The sequence below is a fragment of the Citrus clementina genome, unplaced genomic scaffold (assembly GCF_000493195.1).
Source record: "Citrus clementina cultivar Clemenules unplaced genomic scaffold, Citrus_clementina_v1.0 scaffold_2, whole genome shotgun sequence".
NCBI lineage: Eukaryota > Viridiplantae > Streptophyta > Magnoliopsida > Sapindales > Rutaceae > Citrus > Citrus x clementina.
This window is the reverse complement of record NW_006262688.1, coordinates 32,322,508-32,340,242: the sequence shown is the minus strand read 5'-3', so window position 1 is coordinate 32,340,242 and position 17,735 is coordinate 32,322,508. Positions and strand designations below refer to the sequence as shown.

The following is a 17,735-nucleotide window of genomic DNA, read 5'->3' as shown; positions in this document are numbered from 1 at the left end:
AGAAAAAAAAAAATTTGGTAGGACTTTGACTAATTGAGCGTAGTTTCTGGGAAAGTGTTACTATAATAAATAACCCCTTAGTCTGACTGAATTGAATTGATGTCTGGAGTGATACATAAACTTATGAAGCATGCATCGACAGAAAAAGATTAGCAAGAAAACAAATCAAAAGTAAACTAGCTGGCCATTTCGACACGTCAATGACAATAAACTAATTGTAATAAACTTGAGAGGCGGCTTTTAATAAGCAGGAGGTCAATGTAGAATCTCCGTTGCAAACCTGCAATGCAAAGTGGTTAACTTCAACATGTAATCCAAGGCCCATCCATATGCAAATGGAAAGGAGCTTCAAAGAATAACCATAGAGAATGCAAACCCAGACACCCAGAAGAAATAACTTTTGCACACTGCACAATGACACGAAATAAGTTGCGTAATCTCGAGTGTTGAAATGTCTCCGTGAAGGAATATTTCAACTGCACACCGAGACTATACAAAGGGTAGATTTTGAGATAACAGATTCCTACCAGTTATCACTGCAACGTTGGGTTATAGACAAAAGAAGCAATCAGCTGGATAAGAAAATTGCCGTAGCTGTTTGGTATAACAAATCATTGCTGCCAAACCTATTTCCAATGACTGGGTTGTGAAAATTTTCGTGCTTTTGCATACTTTCTCTGAATTCCTGACATTGAAAGAAATTTCTTCAATGTCATATAATGACAATTTTTTCCAGCAGTTTGACAGAGTAAATCAAGAGTATAAATGGGGATGTGATAGAACAGAGTAGTCTAGTTTGCAGGTATAAATATTAACAAGGAACAACTGATAAATTAAAATCATGTGATCAGTTAGTAACATGACTTACGCATGTGTCCTAAATCTTCAAGTAAAAGAGATGAAGAAAAAAAGTTAGTGTGTCCTCATCATTATCACCGGGGGGATACATCTGAAACAGTAACATTATTAACAGAACAAACTTTATCAGGCGATAAAAAGTGACCGGAATTCGCAACAACTCGGCCTACAGAAAATGCAGGCTCGGTTGGTTGAGGAATTGTCATGGAATCACTTGCCAACATAACAACCACTGATGACATGGTAGGTCTGTCTGCGGGGTCTTGCTGAACGCACAACAATCCAATATGAATAAATTTCAGCAGTTCATCTGGTGCACATGACTGCTTTATTACTGGGTCTATCAACTCCACTGCTGGTCCTTCACACCATAGTTTCCATGTCTGGAATATTAAAAAGGTCGAAAGCAAAGATTAGGCTATCGAATTATTTAAAAAGAGAGAGAGAGAGAGAGAGTGTGTGTGTTACATACGTAAGTAAGGAGGGTTTGACCATGTTCGGAAAAATAAAATCCATTGTTCTTTCTCCCACTTATTATCTCTAGCAGAAGAACTCCAAAACTGAAAACATCAGATTTAATAGAAAATATGCCTCCCATTGCATACTCTGGGGCCATGTATCCACTGTTTGAACAACAAAATAAGATCAAAGTTATGGAAAAAATAATAAAGTCTGGGAAACTTGCTTGTTAGCCTCATAAAAATTTGATTAGAAGTTATAGAAGACAGGTTTATAGCTTTAGCTTAGGTTAATGATTAATCCTTTGCAGAAGCATAGTAGCATTTCTAAACCACCGTTTTTCTTTTTTTTTTTCTTTTTTAAATTACATAAATGTAAAATAAACACATCGCCAACTCCAACGTATGCAGAAATCAAACCCAGATATTTTGAAGCATCCCACCAGTTGAACCAACTTCTTATTCTTAATTCTTGATGTTCTAATTTTATAACTGTCATCAATAGAATCCTCGTATAGAAAGACCAAGCTTTATAACGGATTTATTAGACACTAAATTTTCCCCAAGCTTGACAACACAAATGTAAGAAAAGAACAAACAAAGGAGCAATTGAGATTAAAAATGGGAACATAAATTTTTTATTTTTTTTTATTCCAACAGGAAGGAAAATGAGCTTCTAGGACAGAAGCCACTTACTATGTACCAGCAATTATATTTGTATTAGCTTGATTTTGATTTCCGCCAAATATCCTCGCTAATCCAAAGTCTGATATTTTTGGGTTCATATCATCATCTAGTAAGATATTACTAGCTTTGAGGTCTCTATGAATAATTTTGAGGCGAGAATCCTCGTGCAAATACAATATACCTCTTGCGATTCCATTAATGATGCTTAGACGCCTTTTCCAGTCTAACTGTACACTCCTCGTTGCATCTAACAATGAATTGAACACAAGATGTAACTTGATTAGTTCGTCCGCAAGCTCCATTGCTGGAGCAAGGAAGGGAAAGCGAAGGGAGAAAACACCAAAAATTTGTTACATTTGCTATATGTATGTGGTGCGGCAGGTAGTTATGTTACATAAACAGGGAACATAATATAAATATGTGCAATTCCAACCAGGGGCTTGATAAAGTTTGGAACTAAGAAGAAATCCTTCCCATAATATCTGATTTTATTTGCACAACTTAACAGCCAGTTTACAATTAGGAAATGCACATGAGCCTTACAATATATACAATAGATAGCATTTAATAGAGAGCGAGAGAGACAAACCAAAAAGATGGACATCAAGGCTTTTATTTGGCATGTACTCATAGATGAGCAGCAGCTCCTGTCCCTCTAAGCAGCATCCCAAGAGTCTCACAAGGTTTTTGTGTTGTAATTTGGCAATCAAATTAACTTCGTTCTTGAACTCCTGTAGCCCTTGCCCAGATGTTCTTGAGAGCCTTTTCACTGCAATTGCCTTACCATCCGCTAACGTACCCTGGAAGCAACCATCCGCCGTTACCAATGAAACAAAATAGCTAGCAAAGTGCCTAATCTATAAATGTCATTCAAATTTCAAAGAATGAAAGATTGCATTTGGTCAGTAATAATATTGCATTTTTTGAGTGAACACATTTAGTTTCTTATAATTTATAAAATTGAAGCCATCACCGTATAATCAATTACCTTGTACACAGGGCCAAATCCACCTTGTCCAAGCTTATTTTCATCGGAGAAATGGTTTGTGGCTTCAAGTGCAAGGCGTAATGGGAACAAAGGGAATTCTTGAGATTCCGCCTGCTGCTTCCCTCCTCGTAAAATATCATAGGAGTAATGATTCCCAATTCTTCCTTCCCAGTGAAGAAATTGAACCTCTTGACTGTTTCTTTTCTCCTCTGCAAGTCAATTAACTGGATTTAAATATAAATTCAAACGGGGAAAAGACGAACGTAGAGGTGAGAAAACTTTTATAATGCCAAGTAAATTCTTTACCTTGGTCTCGTTCATACCTTCTCCGCCGGTACCAGAGAAACGAACCGAACAGCACTACTATAAGTGCTGATAAAGTTGTGCCAATTGCAATACTTATTGCTCTTCTCCTCTTCCCTCCTTTCCAGACGCAAAACAATATTTAAAAAAAAAAGCAGTTAAGGATCACGATATGTTTGGCTAGCTACACAAGTCTCAATTTTATCACTTATTTTCCAATGATCTCAATTCATCCACCATCTCTGCCATTGAATTGTATGAAATCAATGACTCAAAATTTTTGTTGAAATTCTACGTCAAAATAGCCCTATAAATGTATTAAAATCAAACAGAGTAGTTACCTGGTGCAGAGCTGGGTGCCAGAGCTCCTACTGCTGGTACCTTGGAGTAGGGGTGCAGCTCGAACCCCATGATACAACTTGGGAAAAGAATTCTACCGAATCCCGTTCCCGGCGGGTCGAAGCACCTTTGAATCCAACGAATAGTATTATTCAGGCAATCTCGACAGTCATCTACTGACAACACTGGTATACACTGCCCAAAAGTTTCAAGTCTAATAATGTTGGAAATGTTAGTCCCTTTGGTTGCATTTCGGAAAGAACTTAAACTTGGCATGGCAATTACGTCGTTGAAGGACTGAGCCAGACTTTTGGTGACATTATAAGTGTTTTGAAATATCTTCATGCACAGAGGTGCCGAATTATCCATGATGGATAAAGAATGATCTGAAAATCGCACCATGCACTCTTGAACTTGATACCATATCAATGCCTCCTTGGTGCCACTACATTTTTGCAAAACGGAGTTAACTGCTGCAACTATACAATTCTGACAAGATTGGAAGCTAACGTTGAATTTACAAAGATAAAGACCATAAACTGTGTCCGGAAATTCCCCTTCTGATGCATTGTAATAGAGGGACTTGCCAGCTTCAGAGTGAAGCCTCTGGTTGAAGAGGATGTTGAGGTTGCTTGTGAACGTGTTGGAAGCGGTGTTGTTGGATACAGAACAGGATAAAACCATGTCTTCTTCAACAACATACTGTGACATAACAGAGGATACAATAGAAAGGAAGTGAAGCCAGCGAATAGCTTGTGAGGCTAAATTTGCGGCAGTCGGCATCGTCCTTCTATAGCTTTTGACCTCCGAAATGAATGCTCTATTAAGTTCCATTGTCAATTGTATATGGTGATGTATATGGTGATCGAAGGTATCTTTGAAGATAAATTAGGTGGGAACTTATGTTACAAAATAACATTGAAGAGACAAGACATATGGACAGGGTAATAATTGATCGAGTCAAACATATATAAAATTCAGAGCCTCCGACAGAGGGAAAAAACAATAAAGAAGTCAATTAAATACCAATAGATAGGATTAACTATGAAATGTCAATGCCCTACCAAAAAGGGCAAAGCAAAATGAAGAAAGAAGACAAAAGAGGAAGAAGAAAAGAATTGAGAGGAAAAGATGTCATTAGATAGGATTAACTATGAAATTCAAAGCTCGATTCAGGTGCAAGAAAAATCAAAGTAAAGGAAAGGGACAAAACCTGGTCAAGTTGTTAACTACTTTCATATTAAAATTCATCATCTCATACTTAAATCCGGAATGAAAAATGCAGGGAAATTCCTATATTTATTTATTTAAATACGATTATACCAGATCGATTTAATGTTTTTCTTTTAATATTAAGGGTAATGAAAAATACGATTACGTCGAGATCATTATTCAAATACAGGTAATGAAAAATGCAAGGATGGTTGAATTAGTCGAGATCATTATTTATTTATTTATTTGTTTGTTTGTTGCCTTCACCGGTTGACCCACAAGAAGCTTGTAGAACACGCCAGTCGGTGACGCGTTTAAGGGAAAAAAAGAAAAAAAAAATTTGTCGAGTCAGATAACGTTTGCTTGCGTCGTTATGTTTGACCTTCGCTCCCATTTTTAAGGGACGTGGACCACGTGGTTCACATGGACGGTGTTTTTCGGATTTTTTTTTTTCTTTTAATAGATGACTCTATGCGTAGGTCTAAAGATAACGAAGAATATGAGTGGAGCTTTTTAACACCTCTCGAAATTTTTTATGACACTTCTTTTAAATTCTATTTCTTAAAATATCCCAATAAAATTTATAAAATACAAACTCATATATTTTGAATTAACAATATTCTCATAAAATTTCTCCTTCAAAAATATTTTTATTATTTATGTATAAAATATATTTATATATCATAATCTTAAATTATTTTCTTCTCGTTAAGCAGTTTCTATTCCCATAATTCTACCCTTATAATTTTTTTAAAAATATTTTTGATTAAATTAAAATATAAATATAAATTATAAAACAAGATGGATGTAAAAAAATTGTTGAAGGAATAATTTATTTAAGTATTTAATTAAATTTTCATTCAATAATGAAGAAATGAATAAATTAGTTTTTGGTCATTTTGGTAATTTCAACTAGAAAAGGGATTTATGAGAAATTCTGAGAGGTCTCCAAAGACATATTCCAATAATAAATTAAAGACCAACAGTCCAACACCCAAAAAGCCCAAAGCAATACACAATTAAAGCCGAAAGAAAATTAAAAAATAATAATAATAAATATCAGTAAATATATAGAGAGACTCGAACCTTATGCCTTAAAAATAAGATGAGGAGGTGTTGATCAACTAATCTAAAAGGTTGTTGGAAAATCATAAACTTGTTGTATATCAAGCAACAATATTAATACAAGTTTTATATAATAACCAATTGTTAATGCGAGATTCTGGTTGTCCTCGTTCTACGATCAGGGTCTCTGCTCGATCAACTTCACCACGACCAGGATCCCTCCTCGTAAAGATTCTTCTCCAGAGGTTCCTGCGCACACAGACAGGTCAGAGTACGCCGGTTGTTTTCCCGGCGCAAACCCTCTGACGCTCAAGTCAGATATGAAGGTTCGGGGAACGCTTGCCACAGATCTTATGACTTTTAGGTAGTTTTCTCTTCTTTAGAATTGCTTTTATCTCTTTTCTAATCTCAAAATTGCTAACCTTTTTACCTTCGTTGGCTACCTTTTTATAGGCCACTTCTGAACTCGGGCGTCCCCGTCATTTGCGTTCATTATCCTCCCACCTCTCGAAAGTGGATTCCCCATTTCCGTAGTCGTGGGTGGTTGCGTGGCCCTCGTGCCTAGATTCTCGGACTGGAAAGCATGCCTCGCCAACTGTCGTTGATCGGGTCTCCTCGAATCAACCCTTAGCAGGAATACAGCAGGAATGGCTTTATGCTTCTTACAGGAGATTGGACTCGCAGCTGACGTGCTCGTGGATGAGCAGGGTATTTTTGCTCCTGCTCCCCAGGATACCAGGCTCTTACGGGACACACCGGTTCGCAGAACTCTGCCATCAGATATCTGCTCATCATGCCTGGTCTTGTCGACGTATTTCTCCCAAACACCGGTCCCCCAGTTTCTGGTGTTGGGTAATGTAGTGGACCAGCAGAAGAAACTCAACAGTACTTGCTCGCGTGGGATTGGAAAAGGCTGCCAAGAGTCGTGTCGCATTTAATTGCGGATGAGCTGATGTGGCAGAGATCCACCTCTCCATTTGAATTTCAAACCGACAGTTACGAGACCCTCGAGATTCGATGCTGTTAAATGCTGGCTATCCAAGAGTTTTTCTTCGAATAAGATAACCCAAAACCTCTCGAAGGGAAATTAGCCATTTCCACCGTCTCTGTCCCTGTCTCTCCGGCAAAGAAGTTTCGGCATAAAAGCCCCACATCCTTGCCTTTCTCCGACTGAAACAGTACTTCAGGTATTACTTCTTTCTCCTCGGTCTCGGATAGTTTGTAGATAACTTCTTTTTTCTTTGCTTTGCTTGGGGTAGTAGTTGGTGGTGGTGTTTTGGTTATTACTTAGGGAATGTCGAAGGGTAAGGAGAAAGTCGTTGAGATTAATGACGACGAACTAGGTTTCTTGCCTAGTTTGCTCTCTGATCCTGCTTTTGACCCCGGGATCCCCTTAGAACCCATTAGGTCTAGTGTCGAGACTAGCGCTACGAGGATGTCCCCCCAAACAACCTCCATGAGAGGAAGTAGCGGCGAGGAGGGACGTTCTGGCTCGGAAGACACCCTAAGTGAGGATCAAGGAGACGACTCTGGTGAGGGATCTTCACCGGGAACACCGCGACCAGAAGGGCGTAGTACAGTAGGAGGTAGAGCCTTGTTGCGGGATTATGCTATTGATTACATGACTTGCACGACCACATTCAACGAGCTGGATGACCTCCGGCTCAGGTATCATATTCCTGGTGAGGTACTCCTTAGGATCCCAGAAAAAAAAGATAGTCCTAGCAGGCCTCCTAGGGGATATGTTACCCTGTTTTTGGAGAGTTTTAGGCACGGGCTGAGGTGTCCCTTACAACCCTACTTTGCCCGGATTCTTAACGGGCTAAATCTAGCTCCTGGTCAGCTGAACCCCAAAGGGTGGAGAGTGCTCTCTGGTCTGTTCATACTGTGGGACAGATGTTGCCAAAGTGAGCCCACGGTCGACGAGGTGAAGCACCTGTACCAGCTGAAAAGCAGCCCCAAAGACGCCGACTGGTACTATTTCCAATCAAGTACCAAGAACAGGAAACTCATAACCGATCTTCCTACTGGTGGTGGTGGGAATTGGAAGAGGAAGTTCTTTTTCGCAGGGGGTCCCTGGGGTCAAGTTGCACAGGTTGATGGGAAGGACTTCCACGTCCCACCCCGTTTCGTGGTCCCAGGTTGCCTGCTCGTATTAGATGTCTTGTCTCCCTTGTTGTTGGCACTTTACTGGTTTGTCTCTAATCAAACGTTTGTTTGTGTTGCAAGTTCTTGGGGTGTCCACTTCCCGCTCAAACCTGACCAGCTCAAACGGGTCGAGGCTGTACTAGCCAATTCCTGCTCGAGCCGAGAACTGTTAACTACATACAACTTGCTCGAGTCTCGCTTGATACTTCCTGGCCATAGGATGGAGGACGCTGTGATTGGGGCGCTGACCAGGAAACGTTCTCGACCTTCAACCACGAAGAGGGACCAGAATAAAGATGCCCCTGCTGCAAAGCGGGCCAACATCGTGCAGCAAGTCTCTCCCTTGAAGACTTTACCTCCTGCTCCTGCTAAAGTCGGGAGACTAGTGGAGCAGGCACAGATCCTGCTTCCTCTTCTCCTCCTGTCGGGCCTCGATCTCGCTTGCCTGATAGCCGAGCAGAACACTTGGTCCCCTATCTCAATGAGTTATCTAAACTCGTGAGCAAGAAGGACCTGGAGGACTTTGATGGCTGCACCTTGGGTGAGCTGGTGGGAGCCATGCAGTATATTGCTTTCCACCTCAGCTGCATGACCACCTATTACAAGGCTAAGGTTGGCCGCTACGACCGGAAGATGAAGGAAGACATTCAATCGGCGACGACCAGAGCTGACGTTGCCGAGAGGAAAGCCGTGGAGCTGAATGTTGAGAACCTCAAGCTGATAGAGCAAGAATCTCTTGCTCAAGCAAAAGCCATTACCCTCGAAGAAGAGCTGACCAAGGTCAATGAGGATCTTCAAAGGCAGAAAGCTGCGTACAAGGCTCAGCTCGAATCTCTCCGCGATTCCCAGCGAGCTCAGGTCGAGAATTTGGAGAAGGAGGCTGACAACCAGTACGACCAGGGGCTTCGGCATTCCTATCGTTGCATCATGGCCGTCCTCGGGAAGCAGCACCCTGACCTGAAGATGGACGACCTTGCAGCTGGTGTCGCCTAACATATGGACGAGGAGGCTGCAAAGGAAGATGCCGAAGGGTTGGAGCCTATCATAGTTGAGGAAAACTCCCCTCCTCGTGCCACTCCTGTTGATGTGGGTGAGGCGAGCACCCCCCCGGACGCGACTGGTGATACTCCCCCAGCGCCTGAGGTGGACCAACCGACTGAGGCTGCTCGGCTTACGGACCCACCGTCCTCTTAGTCTATTTCTTGTATTGTAATGAACAACGTTTGGAAATTATCTACTTTGTTAATTACTAACAAATTAATACAAATATTTTTTATTTACTTTCCTGCGTTGTAATCATGAGTTATTTTTCATTTCGAGAATCTGCTCGTCTGCGTCTGGTCGAGCAGATTCTGGCTTGGCATATGGTTTTGCCACATGCCTTAGAAAAGTCTTAAGTGCTTGGGATTCTGCTCGCTTTCTTGCAGTCGAGCAAACCCTGGCACGCTTGGCTTCTGGTCTCACCATAAACAGGCTTTGAGACTTGGCGAGCCTTTGCATGCCTTACAAAATATTCCGATGCTTGGGGATTCTGCTCGCCTTCTCGTGGTCGAGCAGATCCTGGCACGCTTGGCTTCTGTCTCGCCATAAACAGGCTTTGAGACTTGGTGAGCCTTTGCATGCCTTAGAAAATATCTCGAATGCTTTCGAGTCTGCTGGCCTTCGCGTGGTCGAGCAGATCCTGACACGCTTGGCTTCTGTCTCGCCATAACACAGACTTTGAGACTTGGTGAGCCTTTGCATGCCTTGGAGGATATCTCGAATGCTTTGGAGTCTGCTCGCCTTCGCGTGGTCGAGCAGATCCTGGCACGCTTGGCTTCTGTCTCGCCATAACACAAGCTTTGAGACTTGGTGAGCCTTTGCATGCCTTAGAAAATTCTTCGATGGTTGGGATTCTGCTCGCCTTCGCGTGGTCGAGCAGATCCTGGCACGCTTGGCTTCTGTCTCGCCATAAAACGGGCTTTGAGACTTGATGAGCCTTTGCATGCCTTAGAAGATTTATCACAGTTTCAAGTGAATGACATTCCTCGACGTTCCATTAATTGCAGGTTTTGATTTTACATGAACTCGCTTTGACGTAAAACATAAAAATAAAAGATAAAGAGCACGAGCAGAAATTGCTTTAAAATGTGAACAAGTCTTACTGGAAGTATTTTCGGAGGTGTGCTGCGTTCCATGGGCGTTTCACCTTGTAGTCGTCCGTGCGAACCAGCTTGTAAGCTCCGGGTCCCACCATCTACTTGACTCTATATGGCCCTTCTTGTTTTCTACTCGGGTATCGAGGGATGTTATCTGCATTGCTTCCCCTGCTGCCGAGGAGTAGCAGCTTCTTGCGATCCTCTGGTCTCCTCGTACCACTCCAACTACCCCATTCACCCGGTACTTCAGAGCCAGATAATGGTTGAACAGCACCGCTTTGCTCATCCTCAGAAATGGCCGGCCTATGATCATCTGGTAAAGACCTTCTTCATCTACCACCACAAAGTTCAGCATCATTGTCCTTTCTGTCGGGGAGCTCCCAATTGTGATAGGCAGCTCGACCATGCCCAGAGGGATCAGCTTTCCTCCTCTAAACCCTTTCAAGGAGGTGTTGGTATATTCCAGCTTCCGGTCTGCTATTCCCATCTCCTCCAGGGTTGACTTAAACAATACGTCAACTGAGCTCCCTGTGTCAACCAGTATCCTGTCAAACTTCTTGCTAGCAACAGTGGCCTTGATGACCAAAGCATCCTCGTGAGGGTATAAAATCCCTTCCTCATCCTCATCTGTCCACATGATTGGCACTTGCCTAACTCGTGCACGTTTGGCTGCTGGGGTGTTGAAGAATACCTCTTTGCTGGTTATGGCGTATCTAGCATAATTCTTCCTCGACCTGTTGGAATCTCCAGTCAATGTTGGGCCCCCAGCTATCACCCTTACTGTAGGCTGCTCGCGCCTCAAATTCCTGTCACTCTGCTCCCCTTCATTTGTTGATGCTACCATTGGGAATGTCCCATCTATAAACTCGTCCAGATACCAATTTCTCACCAAATCTTCAACCTGGGTCTTGAGATCCCTGCAATCTGCTGTGGTGTGGCCATGAGTGCCATGGAACTTACAATAGCGTCCCCTATCCCTCCTACTGGATGGCTTTGTTATTGGGGCAGGGAGGTACAGCAGCCCTCGATCCTTTATGGCTTCATACACCTCATCCAGGGACATCTTTAAGGAAGTATACCGCCCATAGTCCTGGTTCTGGTCGATCATGTGCACTGCTCTTTCTCTGTTTGCTCCGTTCTGAGTTGGGGGCGTTGGCAGTACTTCTGGTCTGCTCCTTCTGCTACCGTGGGAATGTTGATGAAGACCACCATATGCCCAATCATGCCTTCTCCAAGGCTCCATAGCTGGGGAACGAGGAGGTTGCGCCCTGCTGCGCTGATACTGTGGTGGCCTCTGATGAGGCTGGTAAGCAGTTACCCGACCTCCTGCTCCACTACCCGAGGTCTGGTGGTCCCTCCTCCTGATCGGCTCATTCCCTAGTAATGCTCTCTTCTCTTTCCTCCCCAACCCTTCTAACTGGTCTGTTTTAATCCGTACGGCCTTCTCCTCTTCAATCTCAATGTCTCTCTTAGCCTGCTCGTATGCGGCCGCATATGTCTGAATAACTGGGCTTCTTAAGTTGTACCACAGCCTTCATATCTTCACCCCTTCTTTCAATCCCCTTAACGCCTGAGGGTAGTTGAAGGCCCCCAAGTCGAGGACTACACGATGAAACCTCTTGATGAATTCCCGAAGGGTTTCCTGCTCCCCCTGTTTCATGCTTTTCAGCTCCATCATGTCATCTTCTGGTGCCATTGCCCCACTAAACTGCTCTGCGAATTCCTGGCACATCTGCTCGAAGGTTTTAATGCTGCCCCAAGGAAGTTTCCTGTACCACTCTCGTGCACGTCCCTCAAGGGATAGTGGGAACACCCTGCACCTTTGGGATTGAGATAATCCTTGTACCCCAGTTATGTCGTTGAAGCGTTCTATGTGCACCAGTGGATCAGTTTTTCCCAAGTATCTGAGGTCTGGGAGGCGGAAATCTCTCAGAATAATTGCCCTCATGATCTCTGCTGCGAGCGATGATTCTCCGTCCAACATTATCCTCCAACCAGGAGCTCTGCTCCTTCCTTGCATGTTGTCAATTATCTGCGCTAGCCTGCGCACTTCCTCCTCCAGCTGCACTGCACGACCAGGGTCACGTGCTGCAACTTGATCCCGCTCTTGCTCTACATCATGCAAGTGTTGCCTCAACTCTGTTTCATCTGCATTCACCACCCCGTCGTCCTCGTCAAAAATCTGTCTTGCCGGGGACTGCTCTTCCTCTCTATGAAATTCTCCCCGCAAAGGTATGTTACCTCTCTCACCACCAAATCTCCTGGTGGTTTGGCTTCTCCTCACACTATCGGGACCTGGTGTCACTCCACCACCTCTCACCCTTTCCTCTTGGGGTACCTTTGGCTCGCTCCGCAGTTCATGCAAGATGGTTGTCAAGGTCTCCATCTGCTTTTCCATCCGTTCCATCCGGTCGAACATGGCTTTTTCCCGTGCTTCGCTGGCTATCTCCCTCAGCGTCACGGAATCGTTAAGCCTCATATCCCCCCCTTGTGCGCTACTTCCTCCTATCTCCATTGCTTTTCAGTTGCTTTCCTTCTCTTCTTGCTATCAACAGAAGCTTTTTGCTCCGTTCCCCACAGACGGCGCCAAAATGTTGATGCGAGATTCTGGTTGTCCTCGTTCTACGACCAGGGTCTCTGCTCGATCAACTTCACCACGATCAGGATCCCTCCTCGTAAAGATTCTTCTCCAGAGGTTCCTGCGCACACAGACAGGTCAGAGTACACCGGTTGTTTTCCCGGCGCAAACCCTCCGACGCTCAAGTCAGATATGAAGGTTCGGGGAACGCTTGCCACAGATCTTATGGCTTTTGGGTAGTTTTCTCTTCTTTAGAATTGCTTTTATCTCTTTTCTAATCTCAAAATTGCTAACCTTTTTACCTTCGTTGGCTACCTTTTTATAGGCCACTTCTGAACTCGGGCGTCCCCGTCATTTGCGTTCATTATCCTCCCACCTCTCGAAAGTGGATTCCCCATTTCCGTAGTCGTGGGTGGTTGCGTGGCCCTCGTGCCTAGATTCTCGGACTGGAAAGCATGCCTCGCCAACTGTCGTTGATCGGGTCTCCTCGAATCAACCCTTAGCAGGAATACAGCAGGAATGGCTTTATGCTTCTTACAGGAGATTGGACTTGCGGCTGACGTGCTCGTGGATGAGCATGGTATTTCTGCTCCTGCTCCCCAGGATACCAGGCTCTTACGGGACACACCGGTTCGCAGAACTCTGCCATCAGATATCTGCTCATCATGCCTGGTCTCGTCGACGTATTTCTCCCAAACACCAATGTTACTGCAATTTTAATAGTAAAATTCACATGCATTATCATATGCATGAGCCTATTTATTCTTTGTATACGCCAGGGCAATTATTGGTAACATACATATATAGTTGCCACGTGCGGTTGGCAATTTACAGCTGCATCAGTGCAACTCGTACCCAATGTTACAACTTGGCAAAATAATTCTACCAAATCCCGTACCCCGCTGGATGAAGCACTTGGAAACCCAGTCAACAGATTTATTTAGGCACTCTGTACAGTCGTCTGCAGACAATACTGGTATGCATTGCCCATAACTATGCAGTGTATTAAACCTAGATATGGTAGTCTCTTTGGTCGCATAGCTGAAAGAACTTAAACTTGGCATGGCAATTACATCTTTGAAGGACTGAGCCAAGATCCTAGTAACGTTTCTCGGTACAGAAACGTTTCGTACTATGTACATGCAAAGAACTGTGGAAGTATCCATGATGGGTAAAGACTTGTCGGAGTAGCGAACCATGCACTCTCGGTACCATATAATTGCCTTCCTGGTGCCATTACATTTTTTCATCACGGCTTTAACCGCTGTAGCTATGCACCTTTGGCAGGACTGGAAAGTAATGTCGAATTTACAAAGATAAAGACCAAAAGCTGTGTCAGGAAAATGGCCTTCTGTGGCGCTGTAATAGAGGGAGTTGCCGGCTTCAGAGTGAAGCTTTCGGTTGAAGAGGCTATGGACGTTGTGGATGAACGCGTAGGAAGAAGTATTAATATTGTTAATTGATGCAGGGCAAGTCAGGACCATGTTTTCGTCAACAAACGTAGTCTGTGACATTATAACATGGGAACGGGATAGAATGGCCAGCAAGAGAAACAAACGAAGAGTTATTATTGAGGCCGAAAATAGCATCGTCATTCTGGATTTTGAAATCGGAAAAGCACGATTTGGCTGAATATTTCTTTCTGTAAAAGTAAAGCAAGGTGGTAATTATATATATATACTAGTACAACCTTATATGTTGATTGAGAGGTAGAGACGAAAATTAAACTTCAGTCGATGAGAAATTGAGCAAGGAAATATATATACTAAAGTCTGCTGAGACAGGCAACATTTGATCAAGTCAAGTATAAATATTTTATATATATACATATATACTTCTATACAAAAATTTCACTAAAGTCTTATGGAACAGGTAACGTTTGATCAAATCAAACATTTAATTATATTTTACTTTGAAGAGTTTTCATTTGATGTACGACATGTGAGTGGTAAACTGCAATTATCTAATTTGATTTTCAATTAAGCATATAGTTTATTGTTAATCTTCATCTTTTTATTTTTAATTAAGCATATAGTTTATAGTTAATTTTCATTTTTTTATAATGTTAGTTGATGCAGAAATCTGGTTGGTGGAAGAGTTGCAACCAGATGTCCACGCAAACACTTAAATTTGTATTAATGGGAACAGCTCTGGTTTGCACTTCCTTTGCTCAAGCAGATTCTTGCGACCACAAGCACTTCCTACGAAACTGACCTGCATTCACATAAACAGTTAGGGGAACGCTGAATATTTTTTTCGGCGTGAACCCTCCGATGCTCAAGTCAATAATCATTTCTTTTAGGTAAAACTTATGCCACAACTCATGTGGCTTAATTTTGATTGCTTTTGAACAAAAAAAAAAAAAAAAGCTTTTTTTAACAAAATTTCAAATTAACTGAAAAAAAAAAATTGAAATGAGAGAAGAGAAAGAAAGTGAAAGAGTTTAGACTTTAGACAAAGAAAATAGAAAAACTTACCTACTTTGAATTTCCATAGGTTCTTATAGAGGACCGAGACTCATGTTCCTAGATAAGAGAGAGTAGTTGTTAGTCTATCAGGATCTTGCCCTGATTTTTCGGAGAGAATCCTCAAGTTGACTCTTGATTGAGCTTCAAGTTGACTTTGTTTGAGTTTCTCCTCGCGAGATCCTTGTGCGATCACACCTGCAAAGCGACCTGCCTACCACGTGATGACCTAAACAGATTGTTTATGAGTTCCTTAGAATCACAACTCAAGAAGGCCTGTTTACAACTCTAGTGTCAAGGAGAGGATGATTAATGATTTGCACATAATTGTATCCAATCATGCTCCCACTTTTATCCTTCAAACAACATTCTTTGAATTATCGTCACATTTTATTCCTTTTGGTTCAAATTTGTATTCAACGTTTTATTAGACAAACCAAGAAACTTCAAGGATTTTAGTAATTTTTTAGGAATAAACTCATGAAATTTGATTGTTATTATTTTCTTTTAAATCCTTATGATTAAAAAAAATGTATTTTAGAATTTCTTAGTTAGCAGTTCAAAATGGTTAAGAGTGGTGATATTTGACTCCTTATTATATCTCACCAACCCTCACTATTCAGTTAACCTATTAAAAAATTTAAACTAATCTTTATATCTTAATATACCCAATTTAATCCCAAATTTACCCTTATTATAATTTTTATTTTTTTTCCAAAGCAGTCACTATATGGAACTTATAAAATCTATTAAAAAAGATCTTAAAATTACTATAATATCTTTTTTTTTAAAGGTCTTATCCATCATTGCCATAATTATATAAAAGAAAGATTTGATACTTCTTCCTCATTCTCTATAGAGTACTGTAAATTAATTTCCTCCATGATTACAAAAGTAGAGTATACAATATTTAAAAAGAGATAATAATTTAAAAAGTTAAAAGAAATTAGAGTCTAAGAAATTAGATTGGCTAAACTAAACATTAATAGAAATTATCATGCCAATGCACTTAAAAGCTATCTACCCCTTTTATGCCACTTTATATAACCATAAAATAAATATTAGTATAAAAGTGATTAGCGGGGCCGGTGAGATATAATGAGAGTCAAATATTAAAACTCAATGGTTAATGAATTTTACGATCATAATCTCTGTCAATCAACAAACTTTTTAATTCAATTTTTTTGTCTCTTTTTCCCTTTAAATTACAATTTTTTATTCAAGTTTATTGTAATTATCTGTCATAATGATACAATAAACTTGAGAAGCCATCATAACATAAAAATTGTAAGTCTAAGTGGCCATAACGTAAAATAGGAAAATTTCAATTAAGTTCCTTGTCTTTATTGAAATTTTGTTTTTCTCATGGTAGGCCTATTGTTAGGATACATAATTTGTATATTGAACAATATGTCATCTATTATTAATAAATTGACAAATATCAAGGGTTGTTTGACTTTATCACTCAATATTTTTAACACAATAGTATTATAATTAATTAATATACTATTATATTTGTATCTGATTATTATGTGGCACTAATTATTTATTGTGATATGATGTATATGGTATTAATTGATTTAATTAAGATATTATAACTCAATCCATGGATGACACATGGAATGTTGTACAAACTAAGTATTCTAATAGAGTAAACATAGTATTATTCTTTTTAATAAATAATTTTTCAATATTACTTTATCAATAAATATTATATTAGATGCATATCAATTGAATAGACATTCTAAAATTTTGTCTCAAATAATATAGTAAGTAATATGCTGTTTATTAAGGCTCCGTTTGTTACAGCTTATTAAATAGAGCTTATAACAGTAGAGCTTATACCAATAGAGTTTTTGGACAAAAAGTTATTGGGTGTTTGGTTGTCAATAAAAAAAGTACTTTTGAACCATTAAACTGTGTGATATTTTTTATATTATATATTTTTAGAAAAGCTCTCTAACCTCTACTCCCAAAAGCTATTGGGTGTTTGGTTGTCAATAAAAAAAGTACTTTTGAACCATTAAACTGTGTGATATTTTTTATATTATATATTTTTAGAAAAGCTCTCTAACCTCTACTCCCAAAAGCTCAAATTTTGGGCTTTTGCTAGTAGAGGTAAATTAGCTTATTTAAGCTAAAAAAACTCTACTAAAAAAATAACCAAACACCATAAAAATTTTTAAAAAGTGCTTATACAATTAAATAAGCACTTATGGCTCTTAAATAAGCCATACCAAACAGGCACTAAGTGGTAGATGATTTTTAATAAGTTCTCAGTAAATTAATTATGTTATCTCATCAATCTGTGAATGAATACTATATTATTTAGAGTAAAATTATAGAATTAAAATTTGAATATATAGCACTACTCCCATGTTCATATGCCTTAATTGTCCTCAGTAAGATAAGATGTTTGGCATCCTTTTTGACAGTTTGACTATTTAATTATATGCAATCAAATTGAAAATTAGTTGTGATTATTAATAATAATCA

General features: G+C 40.5%; 3 protein-coding genes across 6 annotated transcripts; all 3 read right to left on the bottom strand.

The window, feature by feature from the left end:
- Positions 1-61: 61 nt before the first annotated feature.
- LOC18052706 (putative receptor-like protein kinase At4g00960) lies at positions 62-4,593 on the bottom strand. 4 transcript variants are annotated; one of them, XM_024191645.1, is made up of 9 exons: positions 3,636-4,593; positions 3,298-3,414; positions 2,992-3,200; positions 2,593-2,860; positions 2,013-2,250; positions 1,331-1,481; positions 869-1,241; positions 528-685; positions 62-280 (listed from the first exon to the last, which is right to left on the bottom strand). In XM_024191645.1, the coding sequence occupies exons 1-7, from the start codon at positions 4,465-4,467 to the stop codon at positions 933-935; spliced, it is 2,124 nt and encodes a 707-aa protein (XP_024047413.1). In that variant the 5' UTR covers positions 4,468-4,593; the 3' UTR covers positions 62-280; positions 528-685; positions 869-932. The 4 variants fall into 4 exon arrangements, with proteins under 4 accessions (XP_024047413.1, XP_024047412.1, XP_024047414.1 ...); XM_024191644.1 differs by having other exon boundaries at positions 62-685; XM_024191646.1 differs by having other exon boundaries at positions 62-685; positions 2,593-2,803; positions 3,636-4,591.
- Positions 4,594-10,059: 5,466 nt separating this feature from the next.
- Positions 10,060-12,603, bottom strand: LOC112101060. Its single transcript, XM_024190972.1, has 3 exons — positions 11,896-12,603; positions 10,414-11,694; positions 10,060-10,128 (listed from the first exon to the last, which is right to left on the bottom strand). Exons 1-3 carry the CDS (start codon positions 12,601-12,603, stop codon positions 10,060-10,062), a joined length of 2,058 nt encoding a protein of 685 aa, XP_024046740.1.
- Positions 12,604-13,613: 1,010 nt separating this feature from the next.
- On the bottom strand, positions 13,614-14,258 carry LOC112101059 (cysteine-rich receptor-like protein kinase 25). The gene has a single exon (XM_024190971.1). It carries the CDS (start codon positions 14,256-14,258, stop codon positions 13,614-13,616), a length of 645 nt encoding a protein of 214 aa, XP_024046739.1.
- Between the last annotated feature and the right edge of the window lie 3,477 nt (positions 14,259-17,735).

Coding starts and splice junctions, on each gene's coding strand:
- LOC18052706 (XM_024191644.1), bottom strand. CDS start 4,467: ATGGAACTTAATAGAGCATTCATTTCGGAGGTCAAAAGCTATAGAAGG. Junction 2,861..2,991: donor GATTTGGCCCTGTGTACAAG/GTAATTGATTAT, acceptor TGACATTTATAG/ATTAGGCACTTTGCTAGCTA. Junction 2,251..2,592: donor CCTTGATGTCCATCTTTTTG/GTTTGTCTCTCT, acceptor ATTCATTGTTAG/ATGCAACGAGGAGTGTACAG.
- LOC112101060 (XM_024190972.1), bottom strand. CDS start 12,603: ATGGAACGGATGGAAAAGCAGATGGAGACCTTGACAACCATCTTGCAT. Junction 11,695..11,895: donor TCGCAGAGCAGTTTAGTGGG/GCAATGGCACCA, acceptor CCAGTTATTCAG/ACATATGCGGCCGCATACGA. Junction 10,129..10,413: donor TGAATGGGGTAGTTGGAGTG/GTACGAGGAGAC, acceptor TTTACGTCAAAG/CGAGTTCATGTAAAATCAAA.
- LOC112101059 (XM_024190971.1), bottom strand. CDS start 14,258: ATGGTCCTGACTTGCCCTGCATCAATTAACAATATTAATACTTCTTCC.